Below are 19,569 nucleotides of genomic sequence, written 5' to 3'. Positions count from 1 at the left end.
TCATGTATTTACTTTGATGTGACAGGCCATATAAAAACCAGGAGATCGTATAAAAAGGGGAAACTTGGTGTAAAATTAAATTGCACGTTTTCAGTGGGTGAGCCACCCCCCCCCCCCCCCAAGGCACCACATGATAATGTGGGGCCAAACGCAGGTGCGTAGGGACTGAATTTTGTTCACGTCGATTGATATTGTTGCGAATTCGTGCCCGCCGGCGTGCGAGCGGCCACATAACTCGAATCGCAGCACGTCGCCCACCGGACGGACAATTCTGTCGTGACCCTCTCGGACTAACGCCGGGAACTAGTCACGGGTGGGCCTTTCATCCTCACCACGATCGTGCCAATCAGCCCCCCGCGTGGGAAAGGGTTGTTCGCCAAATTCGACCTACCTAAGTACCCACACGGAGGGTAGACCGGGTGATCGCACCTCACCGCAGGTCGACTCCGGACACAGGCCACTTTAAGCGACCCGTTCCGTACTATCGGGATAACTGAGCGGTGCTATCGTCAACCTCGACGGTTCCGATTAATTATCGGGCGTATTGAGCCCACTACCAACCCTTTACATGAAGTAAGATGGAGATTCAATTAAAGAAAAGACGAAGCGAAACGGGAAAAACAGTTCAACATGAGGCACGTTTATTCCGCGGCACACGGAAAACACACATATACAATTACAACAATTATGCACCAAAACCAATTGCAACAAAAGAAACACAGCAATGCAGATCTACTACCGACTACGCGAGCACACGGCAACACACAGTTTTACTTTACAGGTGGCGCCGACAACACATATACTCAAAAGCAAAAGAAAAGGGCCACCCTCAACGACAAGGGGGCAGACGGGGCCGTGGGCACGAGACTGGGTGGAGCGTACCCGTCTTGTAATCAGCCGCAAATGTGGCGGCGGTGCCCGACTCCGCGCTCCTCCGCAGGTTTCGTTTGCACTGCTTGGAATGGGGTGGGAACGGGGCCCCCTTTCCGCACTATCTCAGTGCGGGGGGGAAAGAGAGGGGGAATTGTTGATGCTCTGGGGAAAGAGGATAGCTGGCTTGCTTGGGTCCCGCGACGAGCGACTCCACTGCGACCTCGACCGCGTTCCCGGCTTCCCCTCTCTGCAGCTCCCCGACAGACTCCGAACCCCGACAGATTGACTCTCCTCCAGACCCGTCTTGACTGCTGCTGCCACACTCCGCCGCCGCCACACCTCTCCAACTCGCCCGAGCCCAAAACCGACTGAATTCGCCCCACGCTCGGCGCTTTATCGTACGGCAGGAGAACCCATATGCAAATTTCCGGATCAGGATGAGCTCGGGGGCGGAGCCATGCTCACCCATTGGAGGGAGGAAAAGTGGGCGTGAACCTCCCCTGATCCTCGAATTTGCATATATCGATTCTACTCCGACGCGCCTGGAGGCAGGGCCAAATCGCCCCGCGCTTGCTGATAGGACGGATCAGAAGTGGGCGTGTATCATTCCTGATCCGACTTCTCCTCGGAAAGGCCGCTTTTTGCACCCGCTGCTCGGCGCGTGCCCTGTACGAGTCCAGGACAGCCTGACGCCCGGTGCCCACAAGCGGTGCGGGAATGGCCGCAGAAGGAGAGGCGAAGGTGGTGGAGGGTCTAAAGTGGCGGTCCCTGGCCACGGTGATGCTTGGAATGGCGGTGATGCGATGGTTGCGGGATGGTGTGCTGTGAAGGTCAAGGTCGTGGCTGTTGGCGTTGTTGTTGTTGTGAAGCGGCGTTGCGGTTGGTGGTTGTTGTGTGATGGCGGTTGAGACGTGGTTGGTTCAAAATAAAGATAGAACATAAAAACGGCTATCTTAAAGGGTCGCAGCCCGAATGAATCACATTTATTCCCTCTAAACAACGGGTTTGGGGCTAACTACACATGTACTTACAGAGATATCTCACCTACGGGACCTGAATGGTGGTTTGCGAATTTCCTCAACCACAACAATATATTCAGTGACAGTGTGTATATTTTTGCCATGTGTGGCCACAGCTTGTAAACGAACAACCAAGCAGCTTGTAGAGTGCTCACCAAGTGGCTTAAGCACTCAAGCAAACACCCAAATGAAATGGTTGATAAGTCATGGCAGACTTGGCAAGTGATTAGCAATCACCGATCAGTCATATAAACACCATGCACACAGAGATGCCCCAAATATCAAGCAATATCCAAATTGGAGAGATTAACACTTTTTTTTTTTTTTAGCAGTTGGAACGACGGCTGAAGTCAATGAAAAAGTTTAAATTTTGAAATTTGGCTCAGAATAAGAGATTATAGAGGTTATGGCATGTGCGAAAATGAAATTAAGCCATGAACACTGCCGTCTCTGGGCGTTTATAAGCATTGCAATGTACCCAGCGATTCGTAGGTATGATGAACAGGCATTCAACAATTTGCATGAGGAAAGTGAAAAAAAAGACTTTATCGTTAAGAATTTGTTGCGTCTGTTCCAAGTCAGGCAGAAAAAAACAATGGCAAATTATGACTCCATTGAGGGACAGCGGGGTGACCAAGGATAACGCCGCTTTGATAAAGAATATTTAAATAAGGCCATTAATTATCTTCAAAAGGGGTGTGTTAAACTCAAACACCTAATTTTCACTCATGCACTTCCTTGGAGTTACCTTAGTATGCTTGCAAAGTTGGGGGCCACGAGGTTTAATGGTTTAGGAATTATGGAGAAGACAGATGGATGGACTGATGGACTAACTGTCACACTGACATATCCGAGTATGGATGAACACATCAGGATGGAGGGCAATAAATTGAGAAAAGGAGGATCTCCATAGGTCACTACTCATCACCTTCAACCACCAACCATTTATCCGGAGGGGGGGGGATTGGATTTGAAAATTAAAGGAGCATAGTGATGCAGGGAGATAAGGGATGTATGTATATATATATATATATATATATATATATATATATATATATATATATATATATATATATATATATATATATAGTTGCTTGTGGACCCATGGTCGGGGTGAGAAGACCACGGGGGGGGGGGGGCAGCTATCTCGGGTTCCCACCAAACTCTCCGGAATCGCAGGCGCGGCTTCCCACCAGACGCATGGATAACTCCGTGATGCGGTGGGTCGCTAATCGACCGTGAACGCCAATAACTTATCTACGTGACTGAGGGTCCTCTGCCTAAACCGGTTACTTCATATTAATAAGTAACCTAATTACCGGGGGACAAGCACTCTGTACGCCTTGTCTTAACTGGGTCACCTGCCCGGGTCAGATGCAGCCGAGCGACACTGCCAAGGACGTACTGGCTGGAAGAACGGATCGTTGGGAATAAAGTCCCGGCTAGGCTAGGATACGGACCATGCTGGGTCAATGAAAAAAACAGACAAATTTCTACGCAATCATTTATTAACAGGCAGGTGAGGAAAAGCATGTGACACAATGAATAGATGTATTGTTGTGTGTAAGTAGGGATAGAAAGAAACTTGTGAGGTGCGACAGCAAGGCAAGCAACTTACAAAGCAGACACAGATCAGACTTGTACCAATATAGCTTGTACAATCTTAACTTAAAGCTCGGACTGGTGCCATTACACACACACACACACACACACACACACACACACACACACACACACACACACACACACACACACACACACACACACACACACACACACACACACACACACACACACACACTCAATAAAGAGGAGTTAATTAGAAGAAAGAAGAGGAGATGAGGCTAACGGTCTCGCAATACCTAGCACGGTTGACCGACCACGCTACTCAGTACATTTTGTGGGGGAAGCTCCACTGAGCAATCCCTCCTTGAGAGTTGGCGCGTCGTCTCCTGCTTCGCTACGGTGCCGGCGCAGCGCGTGCACCGATCCAGAGAAAGGGCGAGGCCATCTGGCATGAAGAAGGACTTTTGGTGGAGCCAGGTGAGCAGGCCGTGCCAGCTGCGAGAGGCAATCAGAATCAAGTGGGTGGGTGGAGAAGGTGGAGTCAGCACGAGAGATCAAAGGTCAAGAGACAGGCAGATGGAGTAGGCGGATCCAGATGGTGAATGTAGGGATTCCAGAGATAGGAAGGTGGAGATCGAGAGCGAGTGGGCGGAGTGGCAGACTGGACTGGTGGAGAAGGTGGAGTCAGCACGAGAGATCAAAGGTCAAGAGACAGGCAGATGGAGAAGGCGGATCCAGATGGTGAATGTAGGGATTCCAGAGATAGGAAGGTGGAGATCGAGAGCGAGTGGGCGGAGTGGCAGACGGGACTGGCGGAGCAGCAGTTGCATGCAGAGATCGATCCAAGAACAGACAAAGAGGAAGAGGACGATGGAGGACGGCCTTGCAATCCGTCCTTTATAAGTTCGGTGATGCAGGGTGGGGACGAAGACCTGAAGCGATGCGTCGTCACCCAAATCGGGCGCTCCCATTGGACCCCGGCCACCACTTGACCCGGCAGCCACAGTCGGAAGTGGCCTTATTTTACATCTGGTGAGACATCGCCGAGCAGTGGAATCGTCTCGCTCCAAACCCTGCGATATGAATCGCCTTGCACCAAACTCCCGGGCCATGCTCTGGCGACTGGACAAGGGCCGCATCTGCCCCGCATGCCCGGTCAGGCACCCCCATCACGCTGCAGTTGGCGCTGATCAATGTGCTTGCTTCTTCCGTACGTCATGCGGCCCGAGCGATCCGGGCCATACAGCATGCCTCTGCTTGGTGGCGGCTGCATCAAGACGGAGGTGCGAGAAGATCTCTGCATATCGTGGGAGATATTGGTGGCCGCAGTGGTGAGTGAAGTTCTTTGGTAAGATGCCATTGTAATCAGCACGCAGACCCGATTGAAGAGTTGCCCGCCCCCGTACAGTGCGATGGTAATTATCACGGGGCTGTGCGCGGGTCCGCTATTGTGCATGTGGTTATTTATCACAGTGGCGATCCTCACAGACCTGAGCATGGTGCCGGCCCTGATCTGTGTCATGGATTGAAGGAAAGGATTGGATATAATTATTAGATGCAGATTTGGGTTGAAAAGAGTATGCCACATGCATCCTGTGCAGCGTTGGGATTTAATGTATGGTTCTACTATTCTCCTCGACAATATTCTTGTTGCGGAGGGTTTTCCATCTTGTGGGCGATGCTTCTTTTGGTCTCCGCAAGGTTATTCATATGTACCATGCGTGGCGGAAAGGAAGAAAGAGATATAATCAGACCTAACCATGAGACCCACACAACATACTTCATCCCGTTTACCCATTAGACATGAGGGAAAGGTCTATCCGCATGTATATTGATGAAATAACTGTCTGGTGATCAGTGTATGATGTATGATGGATGCCATTGCCTTAGAGGCATGCAGTTTTTGAACCGCAACAATATATATATATATATATATATACACACATACACACATACACACATACACACATACACACATACACACATACACACATACACACATACACACATACACACATACACACATACACGCACACACACGCACACACACACACACACGCACGCACACACACACACACACACACACACACACACACACACACACACATCCACACATACACACATACACACATACACACATACACACATACACACATACACACATACACACATACACACATACACACATACACACATACACACATACACACATACACACATACACACATACACACATACACACATACACACATACACACATACACACATACACACATACACACATACACACATACACACATACACACATACACACATACACACATACACACATACACACATACACACATACACACATACACACATACACACATACACACATACACACATACTTACATATATACATACACATACATATGTACACACACACACACACGTATACACACACACACATACACACATATACACATACACACACACACATACACACACATATACACACATACACACACATACACACACACACACATACACACATATACACACATACACACACATACACACACACACATACCCACATATACACACATACACACATACACACATACACACACACACACACACACACACACATACACACACATACACACACATACACACACATACACACACATACACACACATACACACACATACACACACATACACACACATACACACACACACATACACACACATACACACACATACACACACATACACACACATACACACACATACACACACATACACACACATACACACACATACACACACATACACACACATACACACACATACACACACATACACACACATACACACACATACACACACATACACACACATACACACACATACACACACATATACACACATATACACGACAAAAAAAATGGAAACACCAGTGCAAAGTCACTTAATAGGGCATTGGGCCACCACGTGCGGTTGGTATGGCCATGATAGCCATCAATTAGAGGCAACCAGGCCTGTGCAGCATTTTATACATAACCCGAAGCATGCTGGGATGATATTTGCTTAATTAACACATGGGCCACACCTTTGTGGAAACCATTGCTTTCAATATACTCAGTGTCCCTCATTTACCCAGGTGTTTTCATTTTTTGATCCACTACCTGTAAAAAAAGAAAATTGCATACTAATTTGAGGCTTGTGGAAGAGTGAGAATGCACAATTGAACACACACCAACAGCAGGGTGGACGCACACTTGGAGGACGAATTGGCAAGAGGAAAAAAATAAGAGCAAGGGAGGGAGGATGACAGATGGGGAGTCATCTCAGCTCAAACACCTCAAGCTTAAACTTAAATCTCTCAGCTCAAAGCAAAAACACAGCAAAAAGAGCGCTGAAAGAATATAACAACAAACCTGTGGATGAAAGAGCAATGGAGCAATGGATTTTCCAGATAAAATCTGGAAAGGTGGGTGGAGGGAGAGGGGGAAAAAACCACAATAACTTGGAAAGGAAGGGTTATGCTTGGGAAGAGTTAATTAGGATGAAAAAGATCATGAGTACAGATGACCTGAGGTAGTGGTGAACAGCCATCTTGAAACCCTGTAGGGAAGAATGGCATTGAACAAGCTGAGTAAGTTGTTTCCACGAGCAAGAGAAAAGAGGAACAAATGAGTGGAGTTGAGCTGGGTTTTGTCACTTTCACAAGAAGTGAGTTATTAGCAGATAAAGATAATGCAATTGTGAGGTGGTTTGATCGATTGAAAAGTATCAATGCAACTTGAAATTATTTTGCTTATGTGTTCAGGGATGCCAACATAGTTTTATTTATTTATTTATTACTCAATGTCCACTAAATTGCACAAAACACCCTGTTATCTCTCTCTTCCCACATGAAAAGTTTTACCAAGACATTGGTTGGTATACGCAACCGGCACAATGATGTGGTGCCTACCATGGCACAAGGAGTTCTCCAGTTCAAGTCATTTGGCATGGAACCACTCAACAACCAGAACGTTCAGTACTTCCTGGATCGTTTCTACATGAGTCGCATCTCCTTTCGCATGCTTATCAACCATCACAGTAGGCTCCCTATATTCACTGACTTGCTCTTTTCTCCTTCTTGCTTCCTTCCCTATCACTTTATAGTGTAGTATCTGCATATTGAGGCTGTAATATGATCATTATAGCTTCTCACTTCTGATTGAAGGACTTGTGCTACTCTTTTCGTCATGCTAACGACAGAATTCAGTCTCAAAATCTGATGTACATACAAAAGAAAAAAAAAAAATTTTGTTTATGTTTGGAGATTTATTGATCATATGCCCATTTTTTGAGGCTAACGGTGTTGTTAAAATGCACATCTCACAAGCTCTTCTTGAAGATCACAAGATGGATGTTTTTTGGTCACGAGGAGTATGGTTTCACATGTTGCAGCCATTCCATCTCATTATCCCACACACTTGAAGCAAAAAGTGTGGTTAAGCAATTGGTTCACTTCTGTTAATCTGTCTGTCTGTCTATCTTACTTTCTTCAAACATCAGTTTATGAGATAGGAACAACTTGATTTAAATTGAATGTTATATTTTGAACTGAACATGAATCAGAAAACAAACTTGTATTTTTGCCTCTGAATGCAACCCGGTCGCACATGTGCAGAGAGGAGTGATATAATATTTTCACTCTGCCTGCCTGTCTGACAGGACGGTGAAATAAAAATGAAAATCATTCCAAACAGGAAACTTACTGTTTTTAAGGATGTTATAAAGGACACAAACAACAAGAATGAAAAACGAATGTCACTAGACGCACCCGCTCCCTATGGAAGCCGTCAAGGGGGTCATGTTATTATATTTATACCTATTTTACTCCAAGGGGTCCCAGGATTACACACCCAAAAAATGGTTGCCATCGGTTCAGCCGTTTTTGCGGTACCTGCGAACAGACAGGCGGACAGACGGTGAATTATAGTAAGATGTGTTCAATAAGATGGTGTAAAAGACAACATTAATGGCGGTAAAATTCTCAATTTTTTGTACAATCTTTAAAATCTGTTTTATTTAAATTAAATTACAGCAAACTCTCCAATATCGTGGGTTCCAATATTGTAGGTTTCTCCCAATCACAGGCAACCTATTGTGCTCTGATTTCGTTATCGTGGTATGTAATTTCGGCCAATCACGGTTTTTGAGCTACGATGAGACATTGTTTGTGTCTGCATGTACGATTACCTCTCATTATGAGCCTTTTATTGTTTCTTATGCACCATTCATTGTAGTAATCAGACCAGCATGCAGGAACGAAGCTAATTTTAATAAGGAATCATCATCGAACATGAAATGACATCTGGAGATCCTATAATACTGGATCTCCAAGATCTAGTAGACACACAACAGTTAATAATGGCGCCCAAATGTAAAACAATGGACAAAATTTATCGTGCCAGAAGGCAGAGATTGCTTATGACATTGTGCAAAGAAATCGAGTTGTTAGATACATCGGCAAGAAGTGAATGTTTGGCATATGTGGGCCGCCATTACTGGATCAATGAATCAACTGTGTAAACGTGAGTCAAATATCCACACATGGGTTCCTGCCACCAAAGCACAAAAGGTTCATTCCAGTCCTGTGATCATCATATTTAAAGGATGGAAAAGCACTTACTGTTTGGATCAAGGATTGAACAGAAAAAAGCTTTCTAGCAGACTGCTGTACAGCGGATATCATTGTGGATTTACCCCGCCTTTGAGTGGACTAGTTTGTGGGAGATTCTTCTTCACCATGAAGGATGGTGACAAAAACTATGCACAGCATGATACCTCAAAAAGTTGTGGACGAGTTAGAATAAAACTAGGTGGATGAGTTGGTTAGGTGACAAGAACAAGCCAATTCGATTTTTGTGAAGGTCCGGTTTCAGATCCAACCTATCGGTCAGGTCAGGTCAGGTATGGGAGCATGCGCTGAAGCAGCGCAACAATGCGTCCACTTTCCGCCAGTACTCCAGGGGCCTCCGTCTGGCCATCTCCCAGGCAGATGCCTGGCCCATCCCCATCTCCTTGAGATGTTGATTAACCTGCTGCAACCACGAGACACTGGGTCGGCCCATTGGCCTCCTCCACTCACGAGGCTCCATCGCTGAGCGAATCTGGTGAGCTGGATCAGCGTTAAGAAAATAAGCCACATGTCCATACAGCTGCAGCTGATGCTCACGGACTATGCAAGTATCAAATCTCATTTGAGTCCCTCTCAGCAACCGCTCCTTGGACACAAAGTCGGACCAGCGATAGCCAAGGATTCTCCGAAGAGACCTGGTATGAAAGGAATTGAGTCGCTGTCTCAGATCCCTGTACAGAGTCCAAGTCTCACATCCATAAAGCAAGACGGGAAGCAACAGGGACCTGAAGACTCAGACTTTCATCCTCCTGCACAGGTACGGGCAGCGCCACACCCCATGATCCAGTGAATCCATGACTCCCCAAGCCCAACCCAGACGTCTGCTTACCTCTGGCTCACAGCCAGCAGAGACGTGAATCTCTCTGTGACCTCAACATCCTCGCCACAAATAGCTACACACAGCATAGCAGCATCCAAAATGTCATTGAAATCCTGGATCTTAGTTTTGACCCAGGAAACGCATAATCCCAGTGGCTCGAACTCCTCAATCAGCATCTCGAGGGCCCCAAAAAGATATCTAATGTCTCCGAAAAGATGACTCCTTCCCCTGCGAAATCAAGGTCAGAGATCTTGACATTTCCAAACAATGCACCCTGTGCAGCTTGATCTCTCCGACATCATCCACAGAATCCAGTCCATAGAAGTGCTGAAAAGTGTGGGGCCTGCACACACCCCTGACAAACTCCAGTAATGACTGGAAATAAGTCAGAGATGGAATCACCACATCTCACAGCACTCTCAGTACCAGAGTATAGTTCAGACATCAGATCGATCAGTTTTGGTAGCACCCCACGAAGACAAAGAATCCTCCATAGGGCATCCCGATTCACTAAATCAAACGCTTTACAGAGATCAACATAGGCTGCAAGTAGCCCCGTCGAGAACTGCATGCAACAGCACGAGTACAGCATTTCCACCAGCCTTGAGAAGTTCAGCATGGATGCCAAACATATCAGGAGCTTTATCCATTTCAACCGGTTCACCGCAGCTTGTATTTCCACAAACGAAGATGGACCACAGTTGATTGGAGGGTCAGCAATTGGGATATTAACAGCCCTGACATCCAACTAGATAGCTGTTGGATCAGCCTGGTACAGCCCCTCAAAAGTAACCGGCCCAGCGGGCCTTAACTTTGGACTCCTCTGTCAAGAGCCCACCACCCTCTGCTCTAACTTCAGTACACCAAGGCATGGGCTTGGAGGAACACAATGTGCAAATCTCCCTGTAAGCAGGATGAGAATCACTTGACCACAGGTGATGCGCTACCCCCTAACAGATTCCTTGCACATAGGCCTCCTTGTCCACCCTTAGTGCAAGCAGAGTTTATACCTCAGCTTCCTGAACAGCACAGCCCTGCCATTCAACCGAACCCTTCAACTTTGGTCAATGGTATCCAGTATCCATTGACAGACAAAATTCTTCTTTGCCCTCCAGTAAGTTCAAAGACATCTCCTGGTAACATCAAGGATGGTGGTCTTGAAGGCACTCCACAACTCTTCAGGATCCTCAAAGCACCTTGACCCCCCCAAATCTCCACTGAGCCTGTTTGCAAACTCCTCCTCTTCCCTCTCATCCTTGAGCTGGCCAACATCCAGCCTTGGCTGGGATGGTACTATTCTCCTGGATTCAAGCTGAAACTTCAGAGTTGCTGCAACAAGCCTGTGGTCAATATTGAGAAACTGAGCACTCCGGTAGACCCGACAGTTCTGGATCAGACTCCAGTGACCATCGATGAGCACATGGTCAATCCCTTTTGCCACACTGCCAGCGTTGGAATACCAAGTTTAGCGATGAGCCTTTGGGTTCTGAAACCATGAACCAGCCACCCTAAGTCCATGACTTCTTGCAAAGTCAAGGAACTTATGCTATTCCGTTTCACAGTTCAAGAACCATGGGGACCAACACACGTCTCGTAACCATCCCTATCAGTTCCAGTCGATGCATTGAAATCCTCCAAGACGAGAAGGGTATCTCGCCTGGGACACTGATCAACCAGAGACTCGAGCATGGCATAGAATGCGTCCTTCACGGTGAGACCACTCGCCTCAGTTGGAGCATAGACGGAGACCAGGCAAATGACACCCAAGGAGTGACAAATCCTTAGTCTCATTGTACGCTCGTTGACCGGTGTTACCTCAATTATCATTGGAGTCAGCTTATTGGACACAGCTGCAGCAACTTCTTGGGCATGGTAACCATCGGAACGACCAGACCAATAGTCCGTGTAACCACCCACCATGATCTCGCCGCAATCTGGTCTCCAAACCTCAGAGAGTGCTGCAATACTGATGTCCAAATGCTTGAGCTCAGATGATAACAGACAGGTGATCATCCTCTCTTAGGGATAGAACATTCCAGGCACCCACCGAAGGGACCACCTTTGGTTAACCCAAGGAGACCGCCGTCTGGTGGACGGCACCTCAGCACCACCCCAAAACGCACGACTGCAATCTGACCCGGGAGGGTTACCCCGTGGTTTTCCTCCTATCATCAAAGATTGGAGGTCCAGAAAGCCTTACCCCAATCCCCTTATCCGGTGAGCTGCCATGTGAACGGCAGCTGCACAGGAGGTACTCCCATGGAGCGGGTTTTTGATTTCTTTTTTTTTAATGCTTTTGCTATGTTTTGCGGAATGAAGGGTTTTGCAATGGCTGGAGTGCAAAGCCTGCCACGAAACCTCCAAATAAAAATATCCCAACTCCAGGAGGACGTCCGCAGGCACAGTTTAGCACGACATATGGATGGCTGTTGGCTCACAAGGAGCTCCTCCACCACACACACACACACACACACACACACACACACACACACACACACACACACACACACACACACACACACACACACAAGCATTTAAAGGCCATTTTCCCCGCTAAAGCGGGGGTTAGCCTTGCGGGCCCCATGACAATCTTCTCCACTTTACCCTGTTTTCTGCATCTCCCCTTCTTAATCCCCTTGCCCACATTTCCTCTTCCACCACATTTAGCCAAGTTTTTCTCGGTCTTCCCCGTCCTCTACTTCCGACTACACTCATTTCCAACACTCCTCTCACCCAGTCACTTTCATCCTTCCTCAACACATGACCCAACCATCTCAACCTGTTTCTCTTCACAACCTCCATCACAGACTCTATTCCCATCATCTTCCGCAAGTCATCATTTGTCTTCCTCTCTCTCAACGATACTCCACACATCCACCGAACCATTCGCATTTCCACCCTTTCCAGCCTTTGTTGCTGCTCCATGTTCAGTACCCATGTCTCACTCCCATAAATCATCGTACTCCTCACACATGTAGCATACACCTTTCCCTTCAGCGTCAACGACACTCCCCTCTTTGTCAGCGCGCCACTCAGTTCCCGAAACTTCTTCCATGCACATCTCACTCTAGCAACCGTCGAAGAGTCTGATCCACCTTTTCCATTCAGCATGTCTCCGAGATAGCAAAATGTTTTCACCCCTTCCAGCTTCACACCGCCTCCAAGATCCAACTCAACAATTCCTTCATCTGCTGCTCCCTCGATGCACACCTTACACTTGAATGTCGCTGCCACACTGGTTAATGACCCTCTCACCCCACTACATTTTCGATGAACCCATTCAGCACACATTGTACACTGAATGGAGTTCACTCCGACACCCTTCCTGCACACAGCACACGGCCACTTCCCAGTCCTTTCCACCTCACCACATGCTTTACCACTTGCCATCACCTTCGTCTTTCCGATATTCACCTTCAAACCTTTTGCCTCCATACATTCCTTCCACTTGTTCATCTTCTCCTTCAGTCCATCCATACTCTCTGCAATCAACACCAGATCATCTGCATACAGCAGCTCCCACGGTAAACCCTCCTTTACCCTCCGAGCCAGCACCTCCATCACAACTACAAATAGAAGTGGACTTAGTACCGACCCCTGGTGCACTCCCACCTTCACCTCAAACTCACCACTGTTCCCATCCTTCGTCCTTACAGCTGTGCGTGCTCTCTCGTACATGGCCATCACTACTCTGATCAACCATTCCTCCACTCCTAACTTCCTCAATGCCCATGTCATAACTTCGCGTGGGACCCTATCAAATGCTTTCTCCAGATCAACAAACCCAAAAAACAACTTCTTCTTCTTCTCCATGTACTTCTCCTGCAACTGCCTTACAATAAAAATTGCATCTGTCGTTCCTCTTCCTGGCATAAATCCAAACTGCATTTCGTCAATCTTTACCTTCTTCCTTATCCTCTTCTCCAACACCCTTTCCAATACCTTCATGCCATGCTCCAATAACTTTATTGCTCTATAGGAGCCACAGTCCAGAGGGTCACCTTTCCCCTTGTACAGAGGGACGAGGGTACTCAGTTCCCAATCCACTGGAATGCGGCCTTCTTTCACCACCAGATTACAGATCTCTGTCATTCTCTTCACACCCCAACTTCCCGCTGCCTTCAACATATCTCCCACAACTCCCGTCGGCCCTCCTGCTTTTCTACTCTTCATTGCTCTTATAGCTTCCTCAACTTCCTTCTCAGTTATCTTCTCTGCTGGTCCTAAAACCGGGTTACTCTCGATGTTTCTATCCCATTCATTTTCTACATTCAACAGCCTTTCCATATATCTCTTCCATCTTTCTTTAATTCCATCTGAATCCACAACAATTTGTCCCACTTCATCCTTCAAGCAACTCACCCCCATCACATCAAATCTCTCTCTCGCTATCTGCTTTGCGATCCTGAATACCGCTCTCTTACCCTCCTCCGAATCCAAGCGTTCTCCGAACATTTTCCTATAGGCCTCCTGTACCTTTGCAACCTCTTTCTTTGCAGCCTTCTTGGCTTCCTTATAACTTTCATGTGCTGCCTCTTCTTCCACCGTACTCTTCGCCTTTTGCCATTCCTTGAACTTTTTCCTCTTCTCTTCAATCGTCTTTCCAACTTCATCATCATGTTTCCGGGTGCCTCGGTGGTCCTTTTGTCCATCCACATACCTCACCAACGGCTCCCAATAGACTATCTTTCATTGACATTCAACCACTTTCAAGCTCAACCACATCATCTTCAACCATACTCAGCCTCTCTCTTAATGCTTACTTCACTGTCGCCTCTTTCAACCTCCACACCTTCATCCTCGGTTGGTACTTCACCCACCGAATTCTCCGCACACCTTTCACCCTTGTATCGCAGACAACCAGGTGGTGCTGCGAAACAGTCTCCTCCCCTGGGATCACCTTTGTGTCCCGGAGGTTTCCCCTATCTCGCTGACGCACCATCAGGTAGTCAATGGTTGTCGTCAACCCACCTGACGTGTATGTAATAAGCTTATTATTCGCTTTCTGGAATTGAGTATTACAGAGCAACAAATCAGCTCCATCAGCAAACTCCAAGATCCTTTCACCTTCTCCATTTCTCACACCATATCCATAACCCCCATGGACTCCCTCAAAACCGTCTGGACTCCTTCCCACATGTCCATTCAAGTCTCCTCCAACGACAACAACTTCCTCATCTTTCACATTTTGCATCAACTTCTCCATCGCACACCAGAACATGTTCTTCTCTTCATCGCTTCGACCGACCTGCGGGGCATATCCCGAGATGACGTTCACCAAGAGATTTCCGATCACAATTCTCACCATCATCAACCTTTCACTCACTCTAGTCACACTCACTACACTGTCTACAAACTCCTCAGAAAACATTACACCAACACCATGCACGCCTTCTGGGCACCCTTGCCACATAAACTTGTACTTCTGCCCCTGCCTTCCCTTCATCATTCTCACACCACTTCCCTTCCACCGTGTCTCCTGCACACACCATATGTCCACTCTTCTTCTGACCAATGTTTCAACCACTTCTCCAGATCTCCCTGTCATTGTCCCTACATTCCATGTACCAAACCTCAGAAACCGATCTCCACGTGGGGCATCAGACGATTGGTCATCATAAATTGAAAAATTTCCTCCCTTGCTTCGATCGGGTTCCCCACCTTGAGTTTTAACGAGAGGGGGTGAGGACCCCCACGGGGTACTTCGGGCTGTACCCTGCCCATCAGTTGTACTCATCATGGTTTCCTTTTGAGGCGTTGTTTTTATGGCCGGATGCCCCTCCTGACGCCAACCCTTTTAGTCGCCTTTTACGACACGCAGGGATACGGTGTACCTATTCTGACCGGGGTACACACCGGGGGAGCTCCTCCACCCTTTAACAGATTTTGTTCTTCATCCTGCTGGGTGTCCATATCATACACACTCCTCACAAAGAAACTTGTCAGGGAGACGGTTTAGTTGCCGACAACCCGACCATGGAACAGGTCAGTGCAGGTTTACATGGTACCTTTAGCAAGTCACAGATCTGATTTGTCCTGACCTGACCTATCAGTGGAATTCAAGATGTAATCTGTTCAGCCTGGCGGAGGTTTTTGCTGTTCAGGGTGCCTTTCTGTTACGCCAAGTGTCACTCTATAAGTGATTTTCTCCTTTCAATGTTTGCATTATATATATACATATGTATTTTTACATATACGTGCTTATTTCAATTGTAATGTGTATATATCTGGCTGCCATCGATCTACCTCGATATTTTCTCAAAGTCCAGGAACCGAACCCCCCCCTCCCTTTGACCCTTGTTTTCCATTATCGTGGTGTTAACTATTGCAGAATTTTCCAGGAACCTAACCCCCGAGAACACAAATCACCTTTTTGTCACTTTAAAAAACATTCCATTTCGCAGAACTTGGAAAAAGAACATACATGCCCTGAGTAACATTGAAAAAAAACTATGAGAATCAGCATTCATGCCATCGTGCCATGAAGGTACAATAACATTTTGAGTTTCTGACAAATATGGCGGCACATTGTACTGTATTGTTACTATCACAGCTGTTACGCAAGGCTCACAAACAAAACGAGCGGAGATCGTGCTCATAAACTCAAAGTGCGAGTTTAAACGATGTTTTCTCAAGACTGTGTGTGTGTTAGGTGTTCTCTGAACTTTCTTGTCTTCTAATTTTTTTAGTCAGGATTTGTGGAAGCACTAAAATAAACATCAATCGGAGATTAAAATGGCAACATGAAAATTTATCTTTTTTATCTTATGTACTGTAGCCTATATATTGGGATTGGAAGGTTGGAGAAACATGACAAGGAGAGGAAGTGATGGTGGTGGTTGCTGGTGGAGGTCAAAAAAATTTCAACTTTCAGTAATGTAAATAGTTATATACCCAAGCATGAGAGAGAGCTCCTAAGTTTGTTTGTTAGTGGAAATCCATTTTTGTCAGTTTATCTTATGTAATTTTATTTCAAATGAGCATGTTATTCCATGGACCTTGTAATTTAATTCGGGATGGTTGTCCATACCATTGCTAAAAAGATGAAGATCTTGATTCAGGTTTCCACCATGCCTAAAGCTGACCTGTCTGTGTCCTTTCCTCAGCTTTACTCTTTGATGACAGTAAGAGACCTGCACAGTCCAGGCACATCGGCAGTATTGACCCAAACTGTGATGCTGTGAAGATAGTGAAAGGTAAGTTAATCGTTTCTTTTCGCTATCCTGATATTGAAATTTTGTAAAGATGTTTATTTATAGTCATTTGAATTGGCACATTCAACATCAACGTTTATGAAAAAATTAAAATAATTCAGTTATTCATTTGAAATGCATTACCCCTCAGGAGATATGAGTCCACACTATCAAGGAAGGTCATATAATCAAATGATGCAATAATGCTGGTATGTTACCAACACATGATGTGAGGTGTTTACAGGGTCAGAGACTTAGGAGTCATGGTGATACAGCCCTGTAGATAAACGTTTTCAACAGGAGATGCAAGATGACAGTTTGTAGCTGAGCGGAACCCAGGTTCGTAAGTTTGGAGGTGAGTGTGCATACCTATAGGCCATCCTGCCAGCACCTAAATAGGGGTTAACAGATCATGAGTGGAGATGAGGATGACCTGGGGGTTTGAGCTATCAGTTATGAAACGAAAATAGAGACGAATAAGAAGCAATATGGGAGTTGATTTTTTCTTTTTATATGCAAAGTAAGGCTAATGGAAGAGCTAGAACACTAAACGGATCAGGATGCAACAGAACAAAACAATAAAAAGATGAGTGAAACACCAACAGCAGAGTTGAAAGACAAAATAGAGGGAGACCTGGCCAAACAAGGTATGTAGGGAGGAAAAGGGATAATAGGACACACTATGTGGATAATATGGATGTACTGTTGATATTAAGTAAACTTACTGTTGATATTAAGCAAATTCTCAGGAAAGAAAAACTGAAAACCTGGAAGGAGGTAGGCTTGGGGGTTGAAGAGCATGTGAAAGCAAATGTGGATTGAAGAGAATGTGGAAGTGGATTCCACAGGTGGGAAAAACGAGGAACGAATGAGTGGAGCTGAGAAGTGATTCTGGATTTGTGGAGTTGCACCGGTCGGGTTGATGGTAGACTGCGTGCTGCTTGGAGAAACCTGGGGGAGGGAGCTGGGGGAATGAAGCAATTTATTTGGAAATGACAATGAAGAGATATGCATGAAACTGTGTTGATTGCGATTTGTGAAGGATACACTTGTCTGGATCAAATGCTAAGCTCCATTTCAATGCGAGTCCTTGGTTTTGGAGTACTGAGCTTGCATTATAATAATTGCAGACTGTCAAAGGGGTCTGCAATTATACAACAAGGTTAAAAACTCCTTGCTCTAGATTCTAGATGATGGATCCTTCCATTAAAGGTCACACTTTATGTAATAAGTTATGTTTGACTGCTGATTTGTATCACATTACTAAATATTTTCCACTGGAGTAATGCTTGAAAGCATCATACTCAAGCATTTTTAATTCAAAAAATGTACATAGAATGTCAACATGGTGACGATTTTCCAAAGTTTCTGAAAACTTGCCAAATCAGAATGTCACTCGGTGGAGCGCATACGTCTGCTAGACAGAACAGTTTACATTTTGTATCCATCCCACTGATAGGCCGGATCTGGATCTTCACCAAAATCTAATCGGCTTGTTTTTGTCACCGACCAACCTCATCGACTAATTTTGCCAAAACCCATCCACAACTTTTTGAAATATCATGATATGATATATACATGATATATTTGATTTTCGAAAAAATATATGTATTAAAATATTTTTCGGATTTTTTTTTTCAAAAATTTCAAAGTCCTGTTGCTAGGCAACGGTGGCGTCCATATCAATGGTGCTCAAAAGCATATAACTAGATCCTGGTATGAACCTACCAGTCAAGTTTCATCAAAATTGATTGACTCCTCTGGCCTCCAGAGCTGTCCATTACATACATACAGACAGACGGAAAACCTGAGAATAACGGTAGTCTTGCGACCACCCAAAAAGATGTCATGCATCGCACGATACTCGTGAAATCCGTAGCACAAATTTGACCTCAAAAATAATTGGTTGAAGTCATTGACCAAATAAGCAACTCCTCTTCAAATTTCAAGTCCTTTGGATGAAAATTGACAATTTTATAAATATGACCTATGTTAACCTCAAACATAATTGGTGATTGAATTCAGTGACCTGATATGCAAATCCACTTCAAATTTTAAGTCAATGGGATGAAAATTGACAATTTTAGAAATCTCAACTAAGCTGTTGACCTTTAGCCTATGTTGACCTCAAAAATAACTGGTGGTTGAATTCAGTCAGCTGATTTGAAAATCCTGTTCAAATTTCTAGTCAATCGGATTAAAATTGAGAATTCTAGAAATTTGACAAATTTGTTGACCTTTGGCCTTTGTTAACCTTTTGCCCTTTTGACCTCAAAAAAACAATAGGCTTTTTCCTTATGACAAACTCTACCATGTGGTGAAGGTCCATGAAGATCGGCTTAAAATTGTGACCTGGAGGTGGCAAACAGACAAACAGATAGACAGACAGAAAAACAAAATCGATTGACCAATGTT

At 45.6% G+C, this 19,569-nt stretch overlaps 1 protein-coding gene across 3 annotated transcripts in view; it reads left to right on the top strand.

The window, feature by feature from the left end:
• The window catches only part of LOC147021861 (pyruvate dehydrogenase (acetyl-transferring) kinase isozyme 2, mitochondrial-like), a 116,775-nt gene that overhangs the window by 29,929 nt on the left and 67,277 nt on the right, over positions 1-19,569 (top strand). For all 3 annotated transcript variants that reach the window (XM_085892278.1, XM_085892277.1, XM_085892279.1), the window contains 2 exons: positions 7,369-7,550; positions 17,068-17,157. In XM_085892278.1, coding sequence (XP_085748404.1) covers positions 7,369-7,550; positions 17,068-17,157 — 272 coding nt within the window. The remainder of the gene's footprint in view (positions 1-7,368; positions 7,551-17,067; positions 17,158-19,569) is intronic.

Source organism: Eptatretus burgeri, chromosome 8, assembly GCF_056783735.1.
Source record: "Eptatretus burgeri isolate ZD-2024b chromosome 8, Ebu_testis_v1, whole genome shotgun sequence".
In the NCBI taxonomy this organism is placed as follows: Eukaryota; Metazoa; Chordata; class Myxini; order Myxiniformes; family Myxinidae; genus Eptatretus; species Eptatretus burgeri.
This window is presented reverse-complemented; position numbering and strand designations above follow the sequence as displayed.